This window comes from Carettochelys insculpta, chromosome 9 (assembly GCF_033958435.1).
Source record: "Carettochelys insculpta isolate YL-2023 chromosome 9, ASM3395843v1, whole genome shotgun sequence".
Lineage (NCBI taxonomy): Eukaryota > Metazoa > Chordata > Testudines > Carettochelyidae > Carettochelys > Carettochelys insculpta.
Genome location: NC_134145.1, coordinates 250364 through 278159, shown reverse-complemented (window position 1 = coordinate 278159; position 27796 = coordinate 250364). Strand labels below are relative to the sequence as shown.

At 49.6% G+C, this 27796-nt stretch overlaps 1 protein-coding gene across 1 annotated transcript in view; it reads right to left on the bottom strand.

Moving 5' to 3' along the window:
- The window catches only part of CFAP57 (cilia and flagella associated protein 57), a 126932-nt gene that overhangs the window by 51018 nt on the left and 48118 nt on the right, over nt 1-27796 (bottom strand). The window contains exons 8-13 of the mRNA XM_075003219.1: nt 13692-13857; nt 8433-8546; nt 6022-6234; nt 4847-5020; nt 2583-2744; nt 1896-2051 (exon numbers count right to left, since the gene is read on the bottom strand). Of these exons, the coding sequence (XP_074859320.1) occupies nt 1896-2051; nt 2583-2744; nt 4847-5020; nt 6022-6234; nt 8433-8546; nt 13692-13857 (985 nt within the window). The remainder of the gene's footprint in view (nt 1-1895; nt 2052-2582; nt 2745-4846; nt 5021-6021; nt 6235-8432; nt 8547-13691; nt 13858-27796) is intronic.

Here is a 27796-nt window from a genome sequence, read left to right as displayed (position 1 = left end):
TCTAATGCACAATCAGAAAAGTTTTGAGCATGAGCTTCTGTGAGCACAGACTCACTTCATCAGATGCAGAGCCTGTGCTCACGAAAGCTCATGCTCAAAACTTTTCTGTTAGTCTATAAGGTGCCACAGGACCTTTTGTTGCTGTTACAGATGCAGACTAACACAGCTACCCCTCCGATATAATGCACAATCAGTATCCATTACTATAATTGTTCTTATATGCAGATATTCAAACTTCTCAAGAGACCTCTGATGTCCCCACCATCTCCTAAGCACTCAAAATGTACTCGATCCCAATGATCATCTCTGATCTCAGTCTGTAAATATGCAACACACATTTATCGTGCCCTATTGAAACAGGAATTTGATTTTTCCATGATTTTGCAGGCACTTTAATGAGTTCCATGGCTGTCTAGTGCATAATAATGTAAGAAGAGCTATACTGGGGTCCACCTATGACAGTATCTTGTCTTCTGACAGTGGTCTTGTCATCCATTTCCAGCATCTGACATACAGAAACTAGGGACGCTCTTCCTACCCATGCTACCCTAATAGCCACTGATGGACCTAACCGCCATAATTTTATCTAGTTCTTTTCTATATCCTGTTAAAAGTATTGGTCTTCACAACATCCTCCGGCAAGGAGTTCCACAGGCCTACTGTGTGCTGTGTGAAGAAAAACTTCCTTTCGTTAGTTTAATCCTGCTACCTGTTAATTTCATATAGTGAACCCCTAGTTCTTATGTTATGGGAACAGGTGAGTAACTTTTCCTTTTTCACTTTTTCCATACATGTAATGATTTGGTAGACCTCTATCATATACACCCTTAGTATTTCCTTTTCTAGGCTGAAACATCCCAATATTTTTAACCTTTCTTCATATGGCACCCATTCCAAACCCCTAAATGATTTTTGTTGCCCTTTTCTGAAACTTTTCCAATGCCAATATATCTTTTTGAGATGAGCTGACCACATCTGTATGCAGTATTCAAGCTGTGGATTTATACAGAAGTGTAGTGAGCAGGGGTGGTTGCTCATTGAGCAAGAGGCGGAAGAACCCCTTTCTGAACCCTAGTGCACAGAACCTAGCCCCACCCCTCACCTGACCAGAAGGCAGGGAGCAGGACTACCTGTATAAAAGCCCCAGCCAAAAGCCCAGTGGGAGCTTAGCCACTGAAGGAACCAGATGCTGATCCTGAGCTCCAAGGCTGAGAGGCTGATCCAGCCCTTCAGGAAGCTGAAGACTGGCCTGGATTGCTGGGCCTACAGCTAGCCCTCACTGAGGAGCTACCAGCTGGGACAGAGACTGCACTCTACCGAAACCCAGAGGGACTAGACCAGCAAACCTATGAGGTATGATCCAAGAAGAAGATTTGGAAGTGGCCCAGGGATAACTGGGTCAGCGAGTTGCAGTGTGGATCCCTGCTGACCCCCTGTGTCAGACCTCTCTGATGTTAATAGGGCCCTGAGATGAGGTACAGTGGGGTAGGTGGACCTAAGTCCCCCCTGACACCCTAACGTGAGGTTGGCAATCTCCTGCTCTCACAGTTCTAGGCATAGGCCTGGGCATCCAGCCCTCTACCTTGCAAAGAACTTACACTGAATTGTTTGTTGCCCTGCCCTGCACCAAGGCCTGCGCTGAGTGATCCCCAACTGAACTATTTGCTGCCCTGCCCAGAACCAGGATGTGGACCTAGGGAGGCCCTAGCTCTGTCCTGAGTCCCAGTATTAAGCTTGGTGGCTGACAAGAGGCAATAAAATATTCTCTGTCTTATTTTCTATTTTTTTAATGATTCCTAACATTCTGTTTGCTTTCAGATGCAAGTTGTGACTATAACACTTTAGCAATAAGAATAGAGATTTCTTGATATTTTCTGCCACAATGTGAACAATACCTGATTTTTGGTTTTCAGAGATTCCATCTCCTGGATGAATTTTTCAGTTAATTCCTTCATCTTCTCATTGTAGGTCATGTCCTTGAGGCGTAGCTGGTACTCATTTTCCATCTTCAGCTCCTCCACACGAGTCTTCAGTTCCAGCATGACTTGAGTCTACCATTAAAAAGACACAGAGATTATTTACTAGTAAATAATATTATTTGAGGGTATTACTCTGCATAGTTACACTGATGAACACAGTACCCTGGTACAGAGAGCTTTCTGGACATTTTCAAATGTTTTACCCATTGGCAGGTGAACCCGTGAGGCAGGAAAAATCTCAATTTTGAACTTTGACCTTTTACTGCTGTCTTACGAGAGGATAAATAGAAATCCCGCTTCTGTCCTTTCCACTCAGACTGCTCTCAGACTCTAATGAGTTGGCTAAAGCATAGAGCCCTTACTCTTCAGTACTGCTGAAATAGAACCTGCCACACACAACTCTTTGAATTTCAATATTGGTGGCTCCAGCTGTTAGGGCACAGCCTCTCCTTATAAAGTATACTGTGGCCAGTTCACTCAGCTTCAGTGTAGTACAGACAGTCTCTACATACTGGCCACAACATGCTGAAAATGTAGGTAATAATGTCTAGACTGAGAGTCTAAGGAGAGAGTGTAGCATCTATATTCTTAACTTGTTCATACCTTCTCTTCCATATCTGTTTTTGTGATCAGCACCTCTTCAGCATATCCCACTTCCTTCTCTCGTTTAAGACCTCGTCCTTCCTTATCATACACTTTCCAAATAAGCAGGCAGCCATCCTCTGAGACGGTCAGCAGAAATTGATCATCACACGTTATGGACATCTAAGGAGGTTTGAAACAGCGGAATAAAAAGAGCAGAAAAGAGATAGGGTAGTGGGGAGATATAGGTTATATGTACACAAGGTATTTTCCCCTTAGCGGTTCCTATCATTATTGCTATCAGTGAAGTTGTGAGAATATTAATGTGGCACAGTCACCAAGTTTCTAACCTCCAAGTTTAGACAAGAGGACAGCTAAAACACTAGCAGCTCCTGGACCCTGTCTATACTTGCACTCCTGTCATCAGTGGAACTGCATAAATATTATTACAATGGCAGGAAAAAATACAAATCTAGTGCAGACAAGATTCTAGGTCAGCTACTCACTTTGGTGACAATGATACTTAAGATACATAGCCTCTACACAGAGTTTTAAAATGATATAAGAGATTTTTTTCTTAAACCAAAAGAATCTAAAATTTCTCCAGGTTTGGGCAGGTAAAGGCCCCGTTGCAAAGCCCATCTTTCACACCTATCCATCAACTTTACTGTGTTTCAGAAATGTTTACAGATTGGCAGTTTGTCCTAGCAGTGAGCCCTGAGCATGTCTGCCTGGATAAGGAAGATGTGCTATTTTCATGTCCCTTTTTGAAACTGGAGAGGTGGCTTCATTAAGTTCTACTAAAAGCTTAACAAATATCCACTAGAGATGCTCAGAAGAGATTTTCCAATCTCTTGTGAAATTATTTTTATTTTTTTCATTCCAGCCAAACCTAAATAGGACACACTGACTCACAGAGAATGCACCATATGCCAGATCAGGAACTCGTTGTTGAGCCATACTGAGCCCAATTTTATCTCATATGCTGGAAAGGCTTTTTAACCTTCTTCCATAACCCATACGCACGTCAATGAATTTTCCTAAAATTTGCTGAAATAATCCACCAAATTGTTTCAGTTCCAGAGCACAATTTTTGAGACACTTACATGCATGTGACAGGATTATAATGGAACTCAGTATAGTGTTATAGTGCAAAGGTGAGGTATCCCTGTGATTCTTTTTTGAGTCTCTCTCTTGGGCACTATCCCACAGTCATAAGCCATAAGAACACCCATACTTGCTCAGCCTAAAGGTCCATCTAGTTCAGTATCCTGTCTTCTGACAGCGTCCAATGCCAGGAGCCCCAGATGGCATGAACAAAACCAGTAATCAATTGATCCATCTCATGCTGCCCGGTCCCAGTTTCTGGCTAGGTACACTATCCCTGCCTATTGTGGCTAAAAGCCATTCATCACAAGATATGTGACTTTTTCAGGGCTGAACACCAAAGGTCACCACTTTTGGACTGGATCACCAGGCTGCAGCATTGTCTGTTTACAAACTAACTTTACCTCCAGCAGGTTCAAGTAGTTTTGACCCCTGCCATGATTTTCATTCTGAGAGATGTATCAGAGAGGTAGCCAAGTTAGTCCGTATCCTCAGAAACAAAAAGCAGTCCTGCGGTACCTTATAGAATAACAGATGTTTTGGAGCATAAGCTTTCTTGGGCAATGATGCATGAGAGATGTGATCCAAACTGGAAAAAGCAGAGCCAGAAAATAACTTGTTCAAAATAAAGCATAATTAATTTATTTAAAGGAACATCCCAAACAGAGATGAGTAGATTAAAATTAACAAAAGCCTGCATGTATTTTGTAACATCTAAACTTTGCCTTTAAGTGCCAGTTTAACTTGTTCCTGCTTAGGCCAGGTATGCCCAATGCACTGTGGATGGGTCAAGCAGACTGTCTCATGCAATTGCTGCCATGCTGCCTGCCAGACAATCTGACCTTCTCAGTCAGTGAATCCTCCCTCTCAGCTCATGGGCTACCTTTTCATTCCTTCCAAAGTTCCCTTATTCAAGATTTCAAAGTTCCTTGTTGTGGTCTTATTCCTAATCCAAACTCAGGCTGCAGAACTTAGCTACCTATCAGCCAACCACACCTTAAGCAACAAAACCAAACTGAGGTAACGTTCATAAGAATTAATACAAATAATTCTCAAGTTTTTCATACGTAATATGTAACCATGACTCTAACAGATGCTATAAAATAGAAGGAAATGGAGATAAAGAGCAGAGGAGTCCAAATGACTGAAATTTTGGTGAAAAAAGAAAAACTCCTTACCTTGGTAATAGGACCAGCATGGGCCTGATACTCATTGAACTCCTTGTGTACAGGCAGTGGGTACTTCATAGATCTGATGGTCCCCACTGATGTGCCTGTGAATACCATGCGCCCAGAATGAGACACGACTACCGCAGTATATGTGACATCAAAAGAAGGTACTTCACGCAGGATCTAAAGAAAAAAAAAATCCTTCACAGTAAACTTTATAATACTGCGTAAGTCACATAGGCTACATCTACACTTGCCCTGGTAATCAGGCTGATGGGAAAGTACTAATGAAGCGCTGCGATGCACATGCAACACTTCATTAGGCTAATTCTCCCCTGCAGCAATTTTGAAGCATCCAAGTTCAAAGTGCCAGCATGCCATGTAGCTGCAGAAAGTGCCTGCGCTACTTCAAAGTGCCTTTACGCCCCATAAAGGCACTTCAAAGTGCCCATGGCTACACAGCATGCTGGCAGTTTGAAGTTTGATGCTTCGAAGTTGCCGCAGGGGAGAATTAACCTAATGAAGTGCTGCATATGCATCGCAGCACTTCATTAGTAATCTCCCATCAGCCTGATTACCATGCCCCCTTTGAAGAAGGGGGCAAGTGTAAATGTAATCATAGTGCATGAGCAGCTTCCACACCATTCCACGTACAGAAAAGAACAACATTAGGGTTTATAAAAACGTCTTTGTAAAATCTTCAGAAGTCTCTAAGTAACTTCAGCTCTTAAGTAAGTTTTTAAAATTAGACTTAGGTCCTTTTGAAAATTTTAAAAACTTGTGAACACATTTAGCAGCTTCTGTAAAAAAAAAGAGGTGGACAAGAGAAACTGCGATAGATGAGATATATTTGATTGCAGTAAAGCTTTTGGTAATATAGCTCAAAGTCAATTTGTCATGTGAACTGAAAAATTACTGGAAGTATCATAGATTGAAATAAAACATCAACAAATGCTCAGGTATCATGGTGAAGGGCACAGTATAGGAACATAGATAACACAACATTTCATGTGGTAGATGGCATCAGTGGATGCTTAAGAAGATACGTTTTCTTCCTATTTGCCTAAAATGGAAAATGGGAAGCAGGGAGAGGAAATCACTGGTTCTTCCCTAGGTGATCACCTTCCTCTAAGTTGCCTTCCAGGACCTAGTAAAATCACAGGCATGCATGTTAGTTGACTCACCGAAGAATCTGAAATTTCCTTGAGTGTTTGGTCAGATCCAACAGCAAAGATGATTTTGGCATCTGGAGACATGGCAACACCACTGTAGCTGCAAGACTTGAGCACACATTCTGTATCCCTCTTACCAGTCAACAAGCTCCACTCATACACTGCACCATCTGTGCCACAAGAGATCAACTTATTGTCATCTGTGCTCCATATGACTGAGCGCACCTGGTAAGAGTAGGAACACACCAATAAGACCCACACTGGGTGACTTTTTGAGCTGTGGAAAGCAGCAGGTTGTGTCTCGTTAAATCCGACCATTTTATTTGGTCAACCCCTTTGAGACATGGTTCTGTTTATAATAATTGCTGTTTTACATGGCACAGACGTGCTTCTAATAGTTTTTGCTCTTATAAATAACCAGATGCTTTGTGATTAAATTTCTCCCTTTTTGTTCATTATTGGGTTTTTGGGATTTGTTTTAGTAAACTTGTAAGAATTACTCTTAGAGAATTAGTCACACTGACAGAAAATGTTAAAATATTAATAATATTAGTGAGCACAAGGGGAGTCATATAACATATCCCCATGTTCTTTCATCTATTACTCCATTACCACTACAACTGCTACTCTTCAGTACAACCTGAGACTATTCAGATACTTTATCCAAGTTGACTACCAGTGACTTATCTCCTATCTACTCAGAAGCAGTGACCATATCAGTACACTGAAGATTGTGCAGGGACAGCTATCCCACACAGGAAGAAGAATGGTTAAATCAGCCTTGCGGAGACTGCTTAGAACCCAGCCAATGAGGTATTACAGTAAACCCTCGAGTTACGTGGGGGTTGTGTTCCTGCAACCCCTAGGTAACTCTAATTTTGGCACCAGTCAGAGGGCGGGGTGGGGGACGATGGGAACCAGGCTGACACTTGGTTCTGAGCTCCCTTCTGCTTGTGGACCCGGCAAACTGAACAGCCCATCAAGGCTGGTCAGTTTCCTGTCTGCTTCTCCCTGCCTTCCCCCAATGGCCCAGCTGTCAACCTGATAGCTGCGCTGCTGGGGGAAGACAGGGGGAAGGGCCTTTTAGCTTGCCTAGCTGCCTGGGTGAACTAAAAGCCCCTTCTCCCTGCTTCCTGACAGCTGTGGGGCTGTCAACCTGACAGCCGCACAGCTGGGGGAAGGCAGGGAGAAGGAGCTTTTAGCTCACCTAGCTGCCAGCAAGCTAAAAGCCTTCCCCCTGCCTTCCCCCCGTGGCACGGCTGTCAGTTTGACAGCTGCATGGCTGGGAGAAGGGGGCTGCAGAGCAGTGTCAAGTTGTGCTTAACTCACTTTAAAACAAGTTACGTGCAACTTGAAGCCACATATGTTGAAGGCAATACTTTTTTCTTTAAGTGCTTGCTCATGTCCATTCCACATTAGGTGGCTCTCAAACAGTACCTCAAGAGGTAGGCTCAGAGTTCATGGTCATACTTGATTCCAACAGTGCTCTTCTGAACCAAGTCTCACCTTGAGCCTGTTGGATGATGGTATAATGAGATGCAAAGGCATGGTCCAAAGACCAAGCTGCTGCTCAGCAGTTCTTCTGGATTGGGATTTGTACAAGAAATGCCACTGAAGAGGCCTGAGCTCTCATGGAGTGAGCAGTTAGGGTACCCAGAGATGTGACATTCACTTGCTCACAGCAAGCTCTGTACAGGCAATTATCCAGGAAAAGATCCTCTGAGCTGATACTGGAAGCTGTTTCATCCGTTCTGCTACAAAGAGCTATGGGGATTTGTGAGGGGGTTGTACACAACTCCACGTAGAAGATGGGGGCATGTCTAACATCCAATGATACTCGAAAGTAATAAATTACAAACCAGAGTCCACTGGGAAGAAGCCTTGCTGAAGCAAGAAGGGTTGTTCCAGCAACCTCCATGGATTGTAGAAAACAACTAAGAGAGTGAGTAGCCAGCAGTACCTCCTATACTAGTGCATAAACACACAGCACTAGAGGTACTAGAACCAGCTTGACAGATAACACTGAGGGGAAAATCTCCAGCAATGGTGCATGCAGCACATACACACCTAATGTGGAACAGAGATAAATAAGCACTTGAAAAATAAACAATATTTTAATTAAATTGTAAAAAATCCATATTTTCCAGATCATTAATAAAAATTAAGCACTAACTGTAAAACAGAATCTTGTGACTCCTGCTGCTAGCTTTCGGACAATGAAAATTTATCATTTTTCACTTGTACTTCAGTTTCCTGTTTGCCAATTTCTGATCCATTACTATTCTTTTCCTCTCTGCCATGATTACTAAATTTTCTTCATTGTCCCTTCTGAGGACTTGAATATGGGTTTTTTGAAACATCAAATTAATTATATCTACCTGTTCTCCTTTTAGCCATTCCAATAATAGGCATTGGATACTTACCTTCCCATTGTGTCCCTTCAGGTTATTAACATTCTCAAAGCTGGTAGTGGAGTAAATATGAATCACATTTCCATTAACTGCAGCAAAAAGATGACCTCCATTACTGAAGGTGCACTGCAGAGAGAGAGAGAGAGAGAGAGAGAGAGAGAGAGAGAGAAGCCGTGTCTACACGTGCACACTACTTCGAAGTAGCGGCACTAACTTCGAAATAGCACCCGTCACGGCTACACGCGTCGGGCGCTATTTCGAAGTTAACTTCGACGTTAGGCAGCGAGACGTTGAACTCGCTGACCCCATGAGGGGATAGGAATAGCTCCCTACTTCGACGTTCAACGAAGTCCCGCAACGTCGAAATTGCGCGTCCCGCAACGTCGAAATTGCCGGGTCCTCCATGGCGGCCATCAGCTGAGGGGTTGAGAGACGCTCTCTCCAGCCCCTCAGCTCAATGGTGGCCGCATGGAGTGGCCCCTTAAAGGTCCCCTCCCCCTCCCTTCCTGTGCAGGAAGCTGAGGGAACGTGCAGGCGGCAGCCCAGACACGCGGCCAGCCTGCACGTCCCTCAGCCATCCAAACCAGCCACCCCACCTGCGATGGCTGCCCGGCAGCCCCCCCAGCGCCCCCAGGGGACCCCCCCAAGGGGAGCCAGGGCAGCCAGCCCAGCCAGGCGGGCAGCCAGGCTGGCAAGCGGCAGCGGGGCCCCTCCTGGACGGAGGCCGAGCTGCGGGACCTGCTGGGGCTCTGGAGCGAGGAGGAGGTGCTCCAGGTAATGGGGAGCAAGAGGCGGAACGCGGATGCGTTCGCTCGGCTGGCCGACGGCCTGGCTGCCCGGGGTCACCCTGCCCGCACTCCTGATCACGTCAGGAGTAAGGTGAAGGAGCTGCAGCAGGGTTACTCCCGGGCCCGGGATGCGGCCAGCTGATCTGGGGCCGCCCCCGTCACTTGCCCCTTTTACAGGGAGCTCAGGGACATCCTGGGCCCCCGGCACACCTCCTCCCCTCCGGCCACCCTTGATACCTCGGCCGACGAGCCCCAGCAGGCCCTGCAGCCGGAGTCCGCCCCGGAGGTAAGCCCCGCATCCCGGGGGTCCCCCCCGGAGCCCACCCCTGGGACATCGCGGCAGGAGGAGGAGGAGGAGGAGGAGGAGGAGGAAGGGGGCTCCTCCTCTGCAGAATCCGGGCTGCAGATCCTCCTCCTGCCATCCCGGAGCAGCAGCCGGGCCTCCGCCCCCCGGGGATCTCCAGACCGTGGGAGTGGACCGACAGGTATGTATCCCCCTCTGGTATACACCCCTGGGCTTGAGGGGCGGGGGGTAATAGATATGTGTCCAGGGCCCCCCACATGCTCACATGGCCATGGCCCCAAGGACAGCAGGGCCATGGCCCTCACAGCAGTGCATCAGCCCCTGCCCCCCACCACCCCGCGCGACAGTGCCATGCCCCATCCCCGGGGCAGGGGGGAGCGGAACCTCGAGGGGCCCCCGGGAGGAGGGGGTGGGACACCCCGCAGCAGCAGCAGCAGCAGCAGCAGCAGCAGCATGTGATGGAGTGGGGGGAGTGCAAAAGGGAGACTCAGGCTACATATGAGCAACAAGAGCCGAATAGCTCCCAGGGGCAAAGGATGATCCTGGGGCTACAGCTGGCAGGTGACACCTCTGCCCTGAACAAACAGGAGGGAGGAGCCGAGCTGGCTTGGAATTGGGGGGGGGAGGGCGGGGGCCACAGGTAGAGGCTAGGGGAAGGGAGAGCTGGAAGGCAGCCAGCCTGAGGAGGGGGAAAGCTGCATCCCAGAGGGGCACCCCTTGGGGTCTTCTCCCCACGACGAGTTGGAAGGACTGTCTCTTCCGACAGCTGGTGCTGTCACTCCTGGGAGAAACTGGGCATCTGTGGCCTAAGAAACCTCTCCTGCTGTCAGACCCTGCGGGGTGAAGTGAGAGTCGCTCCCACCAGGGGACGGGGTGCAGGGCAGGGGGACCCCTGAACCCCATCCATCACAGCAGCATCTCCTGGGGACGGGGATGGGGAACCTGCAGCACAGGGCTGGGGGGACAAAGGCCACGGCTCGGGGCCCACACTAACGCCTGTCTCCATTCTTCTTCCCCCCCTCCTCTCCTGTGTCCCGCACCTGCACCATCAGAAGGACCGGAAGAGAGCGCTGGCGAGGCATCAGTGGTCCTGGAGAGCCCTCCGGGACCATTGCTCCAGGCCAGCCCCTCGGCCGAGGACCGACCGGCCCCACGGTGGGCTAGACAGCAGACCCCGCGCCACCAACAGCCGACGGCGATGGACCCCCAGCTGCTGGCCATCCACCGACGGCAGCTGGAGGTCATGGAGCAGCACCTGCAGCTGCAGGAGCGGGCGCTGGCCTGGCGCCAAGAGGCATGGGGGGCCTACATGGAGACTTTCAACCGCCTGGTGGACTACCTGGCCCCCCATACCACGCCGGCCGCCGCAGCGCCTGCTGTGCCTGCTCCACCAGCTGCACCACCAGCTGCTCCGCCCATCGCCGTCCCGTCCGCCGTCGCCCCGCCACCCACCGCCGAGGGCCGGAGCGTCGAGGGACCCCTGGAGCCAGCTGAGACTCGCCGGGCATATCTTCTGGTCCGGCCCGCCCCCAGCTAGCCCCGGACAGGGCTGCGGCCGTGGCGGGTCTCCCGGCCGCCCACGCCCAGTGCCGGACTGTAGGGGCGAGGGGCCCGGGACGTGGCCCCCACCCTTGTATATAGTTTCAACTTATTAGTTTGTGCCCCCCGTTTGCCCCGTCCCCCCCATGTAAATAGTTCTCCCCTTTATCCTCCCTGGTTTTCTTTTTATTAATGAGGACACTTGCTTCTTACGATTGTTTTATTTGTACATATTACTTTGTTTCCATATGTTGTATATAGTTTGTTCTTGTTTTATATATTTACAGTTAAAAAAAAAAGTTCTCAAAGAAAAAGAAGTTTAAGTTCAGCCACAAGTGCGTGCTGTCATTTGTCCAGGAAAAGTGGGAGGGGGGTGCAGTTGGGTGCTCCATGGTGTTGGCGTTGTGGCAGGAGTGTGGTGGAGGAAGAGGCAGGCAGTGGGGGGCCTGGGCAGAGTTCACCCCGCGGCCTCATCATCGAAGTGGGACCGCAGGGCCTCCCGGAGCCGGGTTCCTTCGGGGTCCACCTCCCGACTGGGGGCAGCAGGTGGCTGGATGTTGGCCCTGCCAGCCTCCACAGCCCAGCCCTGGAAAAAGGTCTCCCCCTTGCTCTCCACCAAATTGTGCAGGGTGCAGCAGGCACCCACAATTAGGGGGATGTTGTTGGGGCCTGCATCCAGGCGGGTCAGGAGAGATCTCCAGCGTCCCTTCAGGTGGCCAAATGAGCGCTCCACCACCTGGCGAGCGTGGTTCAGGCGCTCGTTGAAGCGCTCCTGGCTAGCGGAGAGATGGCCCGTGTACGGGTGCATGAGCCACGGCCGGAGGGGGTATGCCGCACCTGCGATGACGCAGAAGGGCATGGTGGTGTCCCCCAGAGGGATCTCCCGCTGGGGGATGTAGGTCCCCGCCTCCAGCCGGCGGCACAGGCCCGAGTTCCGGAAAACCCGGGCGTCGTGGGTGCTGCCAGGCCAGCCCACATAAATGTCCTGGAAACGTCCCCGGCTGTCCACCAAGGCCTGGAGGATGACAGAATGGTAGCCCTTGCGATTCAGATATCGTCCTCCACTGTGATGCGGGGCGCGGATGGGGATGTGAGTCCCATCCAGAGCCCCGAAGCAGTTGGGGAAGCCCAGGGTGGCAAAGGCCGCGATGGTGGCATCTGGGTCCCCCAGCCTCACGAGCCTGTGCAGGAGCATGGCGTTGATGGCACACACAACCTGCAGAGAAAGCACATGGGACAGCACCAATGAGGGGTGAGCAGGGTGTGCGTGGCCCTGCCCTGCCCTGCCCTCCTCTGCCCGGGCCCCCCTCCCCTCCCTTCCCCTCCCCTGCCCTGCCCTCCCCCTGTGGGTTCTCTTACCTCCATGAGGACAGCCCCGACGGTGGCCTTGCCGACACCAAACTGCTGCCCCACGGATCAGTAGCTGTCGGGAGTGGCCAGCTTCCAGACAGCGATGCCGACCCGTTTCTCCACTGTGAGGGCACGCCGCATGGCGGTGTCCTGGTGCCTGAGTGCGGGGGTGAGCCACTGGCACAGCTCCATAAATGTCTGCCGGCTCATCCTGAAGTTCCTGAGCCAGCGGTTGTCGTCCCACTCCCCAAGCACCAGCCGCTCCCACCAGTCGGTGCTGGTGGGGTAGCTCCACAGCCGCCGGCATGTGAGGCGGGGGTGGGGGCGGGGTGCTGCAGGGTTGGGGGTTGAGCCCTGCTCCCCTGGGGGCAGCTCCTCCTCTGGGGTAGCAAGGAGGTGCTCAGCTGCCTCCCGCATGGCATGGAGCAGGGCAAGCCCTGCTCCTGCCGGGAGGGCTGGGTGGACCTCTGGCTGCTGCTGCTGCTGCTGCGGGTCCATGACTGCGGCGCCCGGGGTCTGTGTGCCTATGGCTCCTCAGACTGCGTGCTGTGCAGGCTGAGTGTGTCTGGTAGGGGCCCTTTAAGGGAGTGGCTAGCTGTTGCCCCGGAAGCGCTAGTCCGCCCTGTGACCCTGTCTGCAGCTGTGCCTGGCATCCCTATTTCGATGTCTGCTACTTTGGTGTGTAGACATTCCCTCGCTGTGCCTATTTCGATGTTGGGCTGTGCAACGTCGAAGTTGAACATCGACGTTGCCAGCCCTGGAGGACGTGTAGACATTATTCATCGAAATAGACTATTTCGATGTAGGCTTCACGTGTAGACGTAGCCAGAGAGAGAGCGAGAGCACGTGTAACTATTATTAAATGTGTGATGGAAATAATAAGAAACCCCAAATACCATGTCTCTTACTGAAGTCACAATACAGTCACCCAGTGTTTGACGGTCATGCAAGAAGAAACCTCCAAGTATGGACACAGTTTTTCATGATACCTCTTCATCTCCTAGCACACTCTCCTGAGATACCCCACGGGTCTGATGATCCTTTCTTGTACATGTCCTACTTCCAGTGCTCTTCACCCCTCTGCTCCCCTTTATTTATTTATTTTTCAAAAACAGTCCCATATCCCAAGCCCCCATGAGATCTTTTTTTCACTCAAGATTCCATCCTCAGCATTCGTGTCTCAGCATTTGCATGTGTCCTCTCCCAACTCATCTCCAACATTGCTTCTGACCATACCATTCACCCCATTTCCAAAGCTCCCCTGATTTGAGCTTCTGTGTTGCTCCTCACCTCTCTGCACCCTCTCACAGTGAAGTCCTTAAAAGTTCGGATGTCATCAATTAGCAGGTTCATCAGCCGTAGTTTGTCAGAAAACCCAACCAAAACATAGAGGCCAGTTGGATGAAGCGAAATTGCATATGCTTCTTCCTGGTACTCCTTATACAAATCCAAAGTGCTGCAAGAATTGCCACAATCAGTAAGACAGCCCAAGTCACAGAGTTACAAACCACCAGACAGATGTATAGATCTGCACTGAAATTACTGCAACACTGTTGTAGAGATTCAGGGTGCTGTGTAACAGTCATGACTCTGTCATGCAGCTGATAAAATCAATGAACAGGAACTTGGAAAGCTGAGACCTGCTTGTCTATGAGGAAAGATAAGGCAGATTTGCACTGGTCCACTGTTAAACAAAGAGAGAGAAGAATGACGTTCTTGTTGAATATCACACAACAGAAATACATAAAACAAAAAAGCAGTCATTTAGCATTTTAAAAACTAACAAAATTATTAGGTGATGAGCTTTCGTAGGGCAGACTCACTTCTTCAAATCTGGAAACAGTGCTGAAAATGAACTGTCACAACGAATATATAACAGAGAAAACGCAAAAAAAAATGAAAACTGACAAATCAGCTAGGGGTGGGCGCAAAGGATAGGGAGGAAATTACTTACTGCAAGTGTCTATTCCTCCCAACCCTTTACCCCCACCCCCAGCTAATTTGTCCCTCGACATCCCCCTCTGCAGCTTGAGACCATTGCTTCTTGTTTTACCATCTTCACCACTGAGAACACCCTGTTTCCATCCTCTTTGGAACTTCCCTTCTGGTAGTGAAAGGGTGTTATCAAAACCCCACCTCACTCTTTTGCAGACTAAATAAGCCAAACTCCCTCAACCTCTCCTTCTAAATCATGTGTTCTAGCCTACTAATCATTTTTGTTGCCCTTCTCTGGACTCTCTCCAGTGCATCCACATACTTTCTGTAATGGGAGACCAAAAACTGGGCACAATACTCCAGATGCAGCCTCACCAGTGCCGAATAAAGAGGAATGATCACTTTCCTAGGTCTGCTGGCAGTGTTCCTATTACTGCATCCCAGTATGCCATGAGCCTTCTTAGCTACAAGGGTACAATGTTGGCTCATAGCCAGCTTCTCATCCACTGTAATCGCAAGGTCATTTTCAGCCTAACTGCTGCTTAGCCAGTTGGTTCCCAGCCTGTAGCAGTGCTTTAGATTTCTCCATCCTAAGTGCAAGAGTCTCATCAGATTTCTCATCAGATCTCTTCTGGCCCAGTCCTTCAATTTGTCTAGGTCTCCCTGGACTCTATCCCTACCCTCCAGTATATCAACCTCTCCCCCTATTTAGTGTCATCCACAAATTTTCTGAGGGTAGAATCCATCCCCTAATTCAGATCATTAATAAAGATGTTGAACAAACTTGGCCCTAAAACCAATCCTTGAGGTACCCTACTTGACACCAGTTGTCAACTAGCCATAGAACCATTGATCACTACATATTGAGCCTGACAATCTAGCCAGATTTCTATCTACTTTACTGTCCATTTATTCAAGCCACACTTCTTTAATGTGCTAGCTAGGATACTGTGGGATACAATAACAAAAGCTTTGTTAAAGTCAAGGTACATTACATCCACTATCCTCCCCATATCCACAGAACCAGTTACCTCATCATAGAAGGCAATCAGGCTGGTTAGGCATGATTTGCCCTTGGTGAATCCATGTTGATTCTTTCTGATCACTTTCCTCTCTTCCAAGTGCTTCAAAATGGATTCCTTGAAGATTCCCCCCCATAATTTTTCCAGGGACTGAAGTGAGGCTCACCAGTCTGTAGTTCCTCAGATTTTTCTTTTTCCCTTTTTTAAAGATGGACGCTACATTTTCCAATCACCTGGGACCTCTCCCAAGCACTACAAGTTTTCAAAGATAATGGCCAATGGTTCTGCAATAACATCAGCCGACTTCCTCAGCATGCTCAGATGCACTTGATCAAACCCCATGGAACTGTGTATGTCCAGCTTTTCTAAATAGTTCTTAACCTGTTCCTTCTCCCCTGAGGGCTGCCCACTCCTTCCCAGTCTATGCTGCCTAGTGCAGCACTCGGAAGATAACCTTATCTGTTAAGACAGATACAAAGAAAAAAAAAGCATTGAGTACTTCAGCTTTTTCCACTTCACCTCTCACTAAGGTTACCTCCCATCTTTCAGTCAGGGTCACATGTCCTCCCTGACCCGACTTTTATTGCTAATATGCCTATAGAAACCTTTCTTGTCCTCTTTCATATCACTTGCTATGGGCAACTTCAATTGCTTTGGCCTTCCTGGTTATAGCCCTGCATACTCAAGCAATATATTTATACCTTTCCCAAGTCATCTGTCCAAGTTTCCACTTCTTGTAAGCTTCCTTTTTGCAGTTAAGATCACCAAAGATTTCTCTGTTAAGTCAGGCTGGTTGCCTATAATATTTGTTTTTTTGTTTTTTTTTTTACTGCACTTCAGGATGATATGTTCTGTGCCTTTAGTAAGGTTTAAAATACAGCCAACTATCCTGGACTCCTTTCCCACTCATGTTAACATCCCAGGGAATCCTACTCATCAGTTCCCTGAAGGAGTCTAAGTCTGCTTTTGGAGATCTAAGATTGGTCTGAAACCCTTGCTTTACTTCTCCATCAGGAAATAACTAGAATAAAAATCCTTCCCTCAGTCTTGATCTCGAATTCATTCTACGGAACCCAGCAGTATGAGGTGGTCCACTTTATATTGTGGAAGGTGCTTGAGAGGGGGGGTCCCTGACAAGGGACAGGGAAGGGGTGAGTGTGTGAGAGAGGGTGATAGATTGAAAGTAATGGCATAGCCAGGTTCATTGGTCCATTGTTATAACATCCCAGGCTTTTTGAAATGGGCTCAAACGGTGAGCAACAGTATGGGCAGGTATGTCCTTTAGTGCCATAATTAGAACATAAGAATGGCCATTACTGGGTCAGACCAAAGGTCCATCTAGCTCAGCATCCCGTCTGCTGACAATGGCCAGTGCCAGGTGCCCCAGGGGGGTGGACCAAAGACAATGATCAAGCGACTTATCTCCTGGTATCCATCTCCAGCCTCTGACAATCAGAGGCTAGGGACACCATTCCTACCCCCTGGATAGTAGCCTTTTATGGACCTAATCTTCATGAATTTATTTTGCTCTTTTTTGAACTCTCTTATAGTTCTAGCCTTCACAGCCTCCTCTGGCAAGGAGTTCCACAGGTTGACTGTGCGCTGTGTGAAAAGAACTTCCTTTTATTAGTTTTAAATCTGCTATCCATTAATTTCATTTGGACTCCGCTAGTTCTTATATTATGGGAACAAGTAAATAACTTTTATTTATTCACCATCTCTACATCACTCATGATCTTATATACCTCTATCATATCCCCCTTCAGTCTCCTCTTTCCTAAACTGAAAAGTCACAGTCTCTTTAACCTCTCCTCAGATGGGAACTGTTCCAAACCCTAATCATTTTAGTTGCCATTTTCTGAACCTTTTCTAATTCCAAAATATTTTTTTGAGGTGAGGAGACCACATCTGTACGCACTATTCAAGATGTGGGCATACCATAGTTTTATAAAGGGGCAGTAAAATGTCTTATTTTCTATCCCTTTTAAAATAATTCCTAACATCCTATTTGCTTTTTTGACTGCTGCTGAACACTGCATGGACGTTTTCAGAGGAACTGGGGGGAGGTGGTGCACACCCTTGATTAGTAGCTTAAAATTGTGGCTTGGATACAGCTGGATGTGTCAACAAGTCCTCATTCTGTGGAGCCTGATGCCTCTAAGATCACTGTTTGGATCTGTTTTGATCAAAGCATCATTGTTATTAGTGGTGGAATGAAGTGTTTGGTGACTTCTTTATACGGTGTTTGACACATGGGGGATATATGCCTATTCTGCAAAATATGGCATGAGAGTCCTTCATGCTATGGAGTACATGGCCTGTTTTAGATGAGAATAGCTTGTCTGTGTCCTCCACTGATAGCTGTAATTCTTTCTGGATCTCTGAGGCTTGCAGCCAGGATGCCATTCTCATGACCACTGTTGTTGCCGTTATGCAGGCAGCTGTGTCCACTACATCCATTGTTATTATCTGACCCTCATTGATAATGGCCAGAAGTTGAGGATGTTTTTTCTTGGGGAGATCTTCCATGATCTCTTGTGATTTAGCATGGTTAGAGAAGTCAAAATTAGCCAATAGAGCAGAGTAGTTGTCACCTCTATATTGAAGGGTGGCTGATGAACATACTTTGTGTCCAAACAGTGTTGTTTGCTGTGTTGGTTGGCAGAATCTACTACCAGAGAGTTGGCTTGAAGGTATGGAAACAGAAAGTCCATCCCTTTGGCTGGGACAAAGTTATTTCCTGACAGCCCTTTTGCTGGCGGATGGTACCAATGTTGGTGTTTGTCATATTGCTCAGTCCCCTCGCACTTGTTCTAAGTTCTGACCCAGGGACCCCATGTCTCCCTTGGTGCAGCAGCTTTTCTCCCTGGGCTACTTCCCCAGAACCTTCTTCAAGTAGCTGCAGCAAGACTCTTCTTCTTGTAAACTACTTCACAGATCTTTTCTCCTTCTCAGTCTGTTCCCTTTCTCCTACCCCCTCCTCACCTGGGCTTAGCAGGGGGCTGGCTCAGGTGGCAAAATGCAGGATGAAACTCCTATATTACTCCACAACCCCTAGGAAAGCCCAAACCTATTTTTTCCGTTGTGGCCAGGGCCATGATTGGATGGCTTCTAGCTTATTCCTCTGGGGTTCCACCAGCCCTTTCCCCACTATATATCTGAGATACCTGGCCTCCATAAACTTCACAGCACACTTAGATGGATTTGCTGTAAGACCAGCTTGTCTAAAGGTGTCTAGGACTACCTCTATCCTTTCTAGGTGGGTCTCCCAGTCTGGGGTATGTATGACTACATCATCCAGGTAAGTGGTAACATACCTGATATGGGGCTGCAGCAGCTTATCCATCAAGCATTGGAAGGTCACCAGGGACCCATGAAGATCAAAAGAGAGGACTGTATTTTGGAATAGACCATCCTGGGAGGAAAATGCTGTCTTTTCCTTGGTCTATTCAGCTAGAGGAATATGCCAATAACCCTAGGTTGGTCAGATAGGCCTAGTGGGCCCACCAATTCATTTATGCATGGGATGGGATATGCATCAAATTGGGAAATTTCATTCAGTCTCTGGAAGTCATTACAGAAACATATAGTGCCATTGGGTTTTGGAACTATTACGATTGGGCTGGACCACTGCTTGTGGGACTCCTCGATGACCCCCATCTCCAACATCCTTTTTACTTTGGCCCATTTCTCCTTGCTCTTGGTGGCAGGCACCCAGTAGGTCCTCATCGTTACTCTGTCCCGGGGCTGTTGATAATATGGTAGACAACTGCTGTTGTTAATCCTATTTTTTCTGAGAACACATCCTGGTTTCTGTGGATCATCTCTCTCACCTTAGCACCTTGCAACCAGGTTAGAAGCACCTCTCCATGGCTGCTCTAGTAGGCACAGCTTGGGGCGGTGTGCAAGTCAGATAAACACATGCACACACAGACTCTCTCAAATAAACAGTAGATAGCTGTCCCTTTCTCCATCCCTGCACTCTGCTGTCACAATGGGGTTACAGCTGTCCCGATCCCTATCTCTGGCTCCTTGCTACCCCTCCTCCCATGGTCATTATACAGTATAACCAGCATAATCTTTTTTGTTTAAAAAAAAAAAAAAGAAGAAGAGCTGGTATTCATCGAGTTCCCTGCTTCCCACCCCCAGCCAATGCCATGACTAGGGCTGCCAAAGTGCCAGTACTCAGTAACAGCAAGTACCGACACAAAAAAAGAACAAACTGTAACTGTCCCTGCTTTCCATCCCATGTCCCCTGCTGCCCCCATGTGGTCATTATAAAGCAAAGCTCTCCCTTTCCCTCTGTTCTGGAACATGCAAACCCTTACTTGCTTCAAGTTAGGATCAGAGGAAGCCATCTACCAAATGTGGTGGTTCTAGTACTTACTGTTTAGCAGGAGTTCTTGAACAGACACACACACAGGCATGGACAGATACACTCTCTCAAATATACAGTAGATTGGGGGGATGGCAGTCTGACATGAAATCAGCTAGTTCACCTACTCCCCTGAATGTAGTGATGGCAAAAAGGAAGAATATTTTCACTGAGGGTGCGTCTACACTAGCCGGCTATTTCGAAGTAGCTGGCACAACGTTGAAATAGCACGCATCGTGTCTACACGCACCGTGTGCTACTTTGATGTTGAAATCAACATTAGGCGGTGAGATGTCAAAAATCACTATTCCTATCCGAAGATGGGAATAGCGCCCTACTTCGATGTTGAACATCGAAGTAGGGTGTGTGTAGACGATCCGTGTCCTGCTACTTCGAAATAGCGGGGTCCTCCATGGTGGCAATCAGCTGAGGGGTTGAGATGTTCTGTCCAGCCCCTCCGGGGCTCTATGGTCCCCATGTACGGCATCCCTTAAAGCACCACAGACCCGGATTTCCTGTGGCAGGAAGCTGAGAGCGTGTAGGCAGCAGCACATGCACGTGCTAGTCCTGCATGCCCTCCAGAGGACCTGAACCACCACCCACCACACAGGGCAACGAGCCAGCCCCCAGGACTCCCCCCCGAGGGGACCCAGGAATCCCCGGCAGCCAAACAGGGGGCCAAAAAGAGGCGGGTGCCCTCCTGGTCGGAGGCCGAGCTCCGAGACCTGCTGGGGCTCTTGGGTGAGGAGGAGGTGCTCCACATGATGGGGAGCAAGCGGTGGAATGTTGAAGCGCTCACCCGACTGGCTGAGGGCCTGGCCGCCCAGGGTCCCCGTGCCCGCACTCCAGATCACATCCGGAGCAAGGTGAAGGAGTTGTGGCAGGGTTACGCTCTGGGCCTGGGACTCAGCCAGCCGGTCTGGGGCTGCCCCCGCCACTTGCCTCTATTGCAGGAAGCTCAGGGCCATCCTGGGCCCCCTGGACACCTCCTCCGCCCCAGGCACCCTTGACGTTATGGCCAAGGAGCCCCAACAGGCCTCGGCGCCAGAGGCCAGCCCAGAGGCCAGCCCGCACCCCGTGGCCCACCCAAGGAGCCACCCCTCGGGATAGCAGAGGAGGGGTCCATCAGTGAGGAGGGTGGGCTCTTCATAGACCTCCCTTCCTGGAGCACCAGACGGGTGTCTGCCCACCCGGGTTCCCCCGACCGCAGCAGTGGACGGTCAGGTACATACCCCACAGTGCACACACCCCTGGGCCATGGGGCAGGGGCACCAGACATGACTGGGAGCCCCACACGCCCCCAGTGGACCCCAACCCACAACTGCCCAGCCACAGCACAGTCCCAGGATGGCGGCATGGCCCTCAGTGCCCATCAGCTGCCACACCCATGGACAGCACTTTGCCCTAACCCTGGGGGCACGGGGACCATGCAATGGGGACACGCAACGGGGACACCACATCCACCAATGGGGACAGAAACCCAACACCCAAGAGCAGGGTGGGGGAAATGGGCCACGGGCCAGGGCACAGTACTAACAGCCGTCCTCTCCTTCTCTCCCTCTCCGCAGGTGCACCATCCAAGGCCCCAGGCAGCCAGGCACCTTCCATGGTCCCTAAGAGCCCACCGGAGGTCAGCCATTGCCAGTGCCCAGGGACACCTTCAAGGCAGCAGGACGGACACGCCACCGCTGGACCCAGGAGATGGCCCCCATGGACCCCCAGCTCCTGGCAGCTCTCCAGCGGCAGGCGGAGGTGGCTGAGAGAGACTCCACTTCGACCAGGAGGAGTCAACCCGGCACTGGGCAGCGTGGCAGGAGTTCATGGGCATCTTTTGGGACATCTGTCGCCCAGCTTCCGCCCCCCGCTGCCCTCCCACCACTCCACCTGCTGCCCCCCTGCTGTCCTACCTGCCTCGCCCCCTGCCGCCCCACCTGCTGCACCGCTTGCCAGTCCCCCAGGACCAGAGCCCAGTGGGGCAAAAGACCGGCCGGTGGAGGCATCCCAGCTGTACCTGCCGGTCCTCCCAGCCCCCAGCCAGCCGCGCTGGAGACCACGGACAAGGTGAGGGCTGCAACCTGTACCCACTGGGGGTCGCGCCCCTCTACACCCATCCCAGATTGATGGGCTGACAGCCGAGCCATCCATTGGTCCCCCATTTGTATATAGTTGTCCCCCTTGTGTATAGTTGTTCTCCTTGTATATAGTTGTCCTCCTTTGTACATTGGTTCCAGTTTTTGTTGTGAACATAACACAGTTACCAGTTTTCAATAAACCACAGTTTTATTTTCCAAAGAACCTGAGACGTGTGCTTGGTGGGGGAATGGTGTGCAGGCAGTGGGGAGGGTGTGCGGGCGGTGGGGGCAGTGTGTGGGGGGCCCTCCAGGGAAGGCCAGGGAGGTGCTCAGGGGTCTCCCTGATCAAAATAGGCCCGCAGGGCCTCGCAGACCCGTACCCCGTCACGGTGGGCCTGGCGACTGGGTGCGGCGGCCAGCTGGGGGAAGCCTGTGCCGGTGTTGACTGCCCACCCTGGAAGAAGGCCTCCCCCTTGCTCTCCACAATGTTGTGGAGCATGCAGCATGAGCCCACAACCCGGGGGATGTTCTGGAGGCCAACGTCCAGGTGGGCAAGGAGGCACTGCCAGCAGCCCTTCAGGTGGCCAAAGGTCCTCTCCAGCACCTGGCGGGCGTGGTTCAGTCGGGCATTGAACCGCTCCTGGCTGGCGGTGAGGTGGCCAGTGCATGGGCGCATGAGCCAGGGCTGGAGGGGGTAGGCTGCGTCTGCCACGAGGGAGGGGGCACAGTGATGTCCTCCACAGGGATCTCCCTCTGAGGGATGTACGTCCCTGCTTCCAGCTGGCGGCACAGGCCGGAGTTCCGGAAGATGCAGGTGTCATGTGTACAACCAGGCCAGCCCACGCAGACATCCTGGAAGCAGCCCCGGCTGTCCACCATGGCCTGCAGGACCACGGAGTGGTAGATCCTGTGGTTGATGTATCTTCCCCCGCTGTGGTCTGGGGCGCGAATGGGGATGTGGGTCCCATCCAGGGCCCCGAAGCAGTTTGGGAACCCCATGGCAGCAAATCTGGCGATGGCTGCATCCAGGTCCCCAAATTGGACGACGCTCTGGAGCAGTATGGCATTGAGCGCATGGACCACCTGTGGGGAGGGAACACAAGCGCCCATGAAGGTGTACAGGGTGCCACAGGCCCCTCCCCCAAGGCCTCCCTCCCATGCACCTCCCCAGGTACACCCCTGCCCAGCCCCTCCTTCCCCTGCTCCCCTCCCTCCCCAGCCCCTTGCCCAGCCCCTCCCTCCCTGGCATCCCTCCCCCGCCTCCCCATGGGTGCATGCCCAGGCCTCCTTACCTCCGTGACGACGGCCCCGACCGTGGCCTTTCTCACTCCAAACTGGTGTCCCATGGAGAAGTAGCTGTCTGGACTGGCCAGCTTTCAGAAAGCTATTGTGACCCTCTTCTCAACAGGGAGGGCGTGCTGCATCCGTGTGTCCTGGTGCCTAGTGAGGGGGTGAGCCACTGGCAGAGCTCCAGGAAGGTCTGCCAGTGCATGCAGAAGTTCCACAGTCACTGGTTGTTGTCCCACTCCCCCATGACCAGCTGCTCCCACCACTCGAAGCTGGTGGGGTAGCTCCAGAGTCGGCGGAGCACCCGGCAGGGGAGGAACAGGGGAGCCCGGTGGTCAGGGTTATCCCCATCTGCCCCCTGGGAGGGCCCCCCTGCCAGGAGCTGCTGGGCGGCCTCCCGTGCAGCACCTAGCAGGGCGCTTGCTCCCTGGGTGACTACCTGGAGGCTTCCAGGTGCTGCTGCTGCTGCTGAGGGTCCATAGCTGCTGTGTGTCAGTCTGTGAGAGTGTGGCTATTGCTCCGCTGACCTCGCGCTGTGCAGGCTGGATGTGTCTGGGAGGAGCCCTTTAAAGGAGTGGCTTGCTGTTGCCCCAGAAGGGCTAGTCCAGCCTGTGACCCCACCCATGGGCTTTCCTAGTCCTTTATTTTGATGGGGAGCACTTGTGTGTGTGGACGCTCCGTGTTTCGTTCCGGGACAGCACCTTTCGACGTTCCCCGTTGCTACATCAATGTTGAACTTCGACGACAGCAGCCCCAGAGGATGTGTGGACGATACGCATCTAAGTAGCCTATTTTGATGTTGCTACTTTGAAATAGGCTACTTTGACTTAGTGACCTAGTGCAGACGTAGCCTGAGAGGTAAAATAGTGAAAATGTTGCTAGAGACTCAAATGGTTTTCCCATGAGCCTGCAAAGCATGATGTTAACATGCCACACAGGAGTGGGTTGTTTCAGTTGTGGAAAGGTATTTTTATGCCCTTTAAGAAATGTTTAGAGGGTTGGGTGTATCCGTCCACTTTATTATGCCTCGTGGGAACTGCAGCTAGAAGCACCCTGCTGAAGCATCCAGTTCTAGACCCCCCACTACAGAAAGGATGTGTATGCACCAGAGAGGGTCCAGCAGAAGGCAAAGAAAATGATTATGGGGCTGGAGCACATGACCTGCGAGCAGAGATTGAGGGATTTGGGCTTATTCAGTCTGCAGAAGAAAAGAGTGAGAGGGGATTTGATAGCAGTCATTAACCTGCAGGGGAGTTCCAAAGAGGATGGACTGACACTGTTTTCAGTAGGGACAGATGGCAGAACAAGAAGCAATGGTCTCAAACTGCAGTGGAAGAGGTCTAGGTTGGATATTAGGAAAAACTTTTGCACTAGGAGCGTGGTGGAGCACCGGAATGGATTATACCTAGGGAGGTGGGAAAATGTCCATTTCTAGAGGTTTTTAAGTCCCAGACAGACAAAGTTCTGTCTGGGATGATTTAGAGTTGGTCCTCCTTTGGTCAGGGATCTGCGCTTGACGCCTCCCTGAGGTCTCTTCCAGCCCAACGATTCTATGAACTCTCAGGGCTCAGGACAAATGCCAGGCCCCTGGGAAAGTAGGGGCTACTGCAGCTCTGGGCCCTCCTGGAAGGGGAGAAGCCTTGAGAATAAGGGGTAGGCTGGGCCCTAGGGGGCTCTGTCTGTGCCTCTTACACCACCTGCTATTCTGTGGCCCTGCTTACTCTCTCATTCCTATATACATTGTACTATTGTTGTATTACTGTGTCCCACTGATTCTCATCAAACAACCTAGTTTCTGTGATACCTATTTATATCCTCATTTAATCCCAAGCACTTGAGTTCAACATTTTTAGTATTTAGATTGCTATAATTTGCATATAAGCTCCTTTAAAATGTGTCTATATTTAGTTCTCTACCTTTGTGTGTTTAAATGAATGAGATTCTTTTTTGTTTGACTCTTACTCTTCAGAACCTACCTGTACTTTATATCTTCTATCTTATCCTCTTTACTAGGACACAGAGTATCCCCTTTAATAAATCCTTCCAAAGACTTATTACCTCATTTTTATAAGTACTTGGCATTTTATATACTGCCCTTTGTGTTTTTGAAACGCAGTTCCCAATGACTTCAATTTGAGCTGGGAGCATTCAGTATTCCTGAAAAATCAGCCTGCAAGGTCTCTGGTCAGGCATTCAGAAAATGAGGAACACAATTAATGACACCTGTGAAAAATCTGGTTTTGTGATTTGCTTAGTGTCACAAAGGAACTCTGGGGACAGGCCAGGACAGAATCCAGTCCTACAATGCAACTTTCAATTGCCTTAGACATGAAACCATTCCTTCTCTTCCTGCAATCCACTGCTTCTAACACACTTTCCAACTTCTGCAACAAAGGAAGAAGGGACCCTATAGTCACTCTGCAACCCTGATTCATGCCCCCGCAAACTCTAACTTGTGTACTGAGTGAGACAGTGGGCCTGTGGGAAAAAATTAATTTGATCATGCAGTTAAAAGTATTATAATGCACATATACAAGACAGTTGAGTTGAGGTTGCACAAGTAAACTCAGTTCTAGGTTTTAATAGATTTTGAATTCTTAACTCTACAACCTTAATATGCCTTTTAATACAGTTCATGTGTAATTTCCTACTCTTAAAAAACATATGGAAAACCAGATTCTATTATGCAGAATCATGATGACAGCCATTCGGTTCATAAACAGGTCTGAAATCTTTTGCTCCACCACACGCTTGAAATTATGAGGATTCTCACCAACCTTATGAGGATTCTCACCAACAACCACAGTCTATACCGCAGGAACACCAGTCCTGGAACTTTTCCTTGCAACAAGGTCTGTTGCCAACTTTGTCCACATATCTATCTGGAGGTACCATCACTGGACCTAACCAAGTTATTCACAGAATCATGGGCACATTCTCATGTTCCTCAACAAACATCATATAACCATCACGTGCCAACAATGCCCACGTGCTTTGTATACTGGACAGACTTCAAACTCTCTTAGACAAAGAATTAATGGGCATAAAACAAACATAAAAACACTCCTGATTCAAAAACCTGTCAGTCAGCACTTTACTGGAGTGAGCCATTCTGTTAATGACCTCAAAGTCTGCATCTTACCGAAGAGGAATTTTCACAACAGTTTGGAAAGAGAGGCTGCTGAACTCTCTTTTATATTTAAATTCAGCACATTGGCACGTGGTTTGAACCAGGATGGGAATTTTCTAGGTCATTATAGGGACTCTTATGCATATTTGGCTTTATCTAATTCTTGACTCTCCCCAACCCCTACTTCTGCCCCTCTACTCTCTGATTTGCTCACCTTGATAATATTTTTCTGATTTGTCAACCTTGATTACTATTTTTGGTTCTCTGTGCCGTAAATATTGAGTCTGTGCTGGTATGGCTATGATCTGAAGAAGTGGGTCTGTCTCACAAAAGCTCATCACCTAACAAATTATTTTGCTAGTCTTTAAAGTGCTACTGGACTGCTTTTTTGTTTTGAAATTATGGTGTAACTGACTACGGTATCAGGGTACCCTCTGGACACTTTGTCAATGAGTTTCATAAGCATCTGTAGCTAAAGAAATGATGAAACTCATAGAATTTTGGTTCTCTTCCAAGCTTTAGAAGACAGTGTGCCCAACGAACAAACTCTTCTACCTATTATTCCCAAGTCTGATTTCTTCTGTATGTCCCAGTTCTGCCTCTGTCCCACTGTTGGCTCCTTGTATTAGCCCATTTTCTTCATCACTCTCCCAGCCAGACTCCAGTCTCAACTCTTGAGGCTTCTGATCCCAGCTGTCTTGCTGGCAGCCAGTCCCATTCCTCCTTTCTATTCTAGCTGGCGCCTTGTTCCCAATCTCTTTGTCCAGTCAAACTCAGTGCCCCGCCCAGCTCCCCACAGTCCCATATCCCACTAGCTCCCAGGCTTCCCATCAAGTTTTGGTGTCCTCACTTCTCGTACCTACTTTTTCCAGTCTCTTTGTCCAGACAGCTCTAGTTCTTCCCCACATTCTCATTCCTTGTCAGAATCTTCTCCTCTCTCTAGTATGGCCTTTTGTCCATCCCACTGGTTCCCCCTCCCCTCTCTAATTCCTCATCCAACCTCAGTTTCCTCCAGTTAGCCCTTGTCTTCTACACGTCAGCCTCTCTTTCCTTACATCACTGACATTCTTGGTCTCCATCTACCTGCCATTCTCACAGTCCTAGTCTCCACCACATAGGCTATTTGCCATCATCTACTCCCCTGAACCTTCATATGTCATTATAGGTCTGGCTCTTAGCTATTTTCATCTGAAGCTTATTTCCTTCTGTTCCACACTGCCTAGGTGCTGTCAGGGAGGTGTCACTGAGAGCACAGGAAAGACAAGCACCTTGACTTCAGTTCCAGTCTCAAGCTCTACCATGCAACTGCTGGAGGCTATGACATGGACAGCTGAGTTTCACCCCTGCAGCCCTGGGCTAACTGGAAGATGCACATTTTCTCTGTGCATGTGCTGGTGCACGTGCAGTCTAGACAATGCTAGGAGCTGAGAAAGATTTAAGTGCACTCATTGCAGAGGGAAACTTTAAAGATTTTAACTGTTAAGATCTAGCAAGTCTGAGCATGCGCAAATTGATATTTTCAGAGGCTTAGAACTTTGCCAAATATGGGCAGATTTTCACTGGGATGGCAAAAG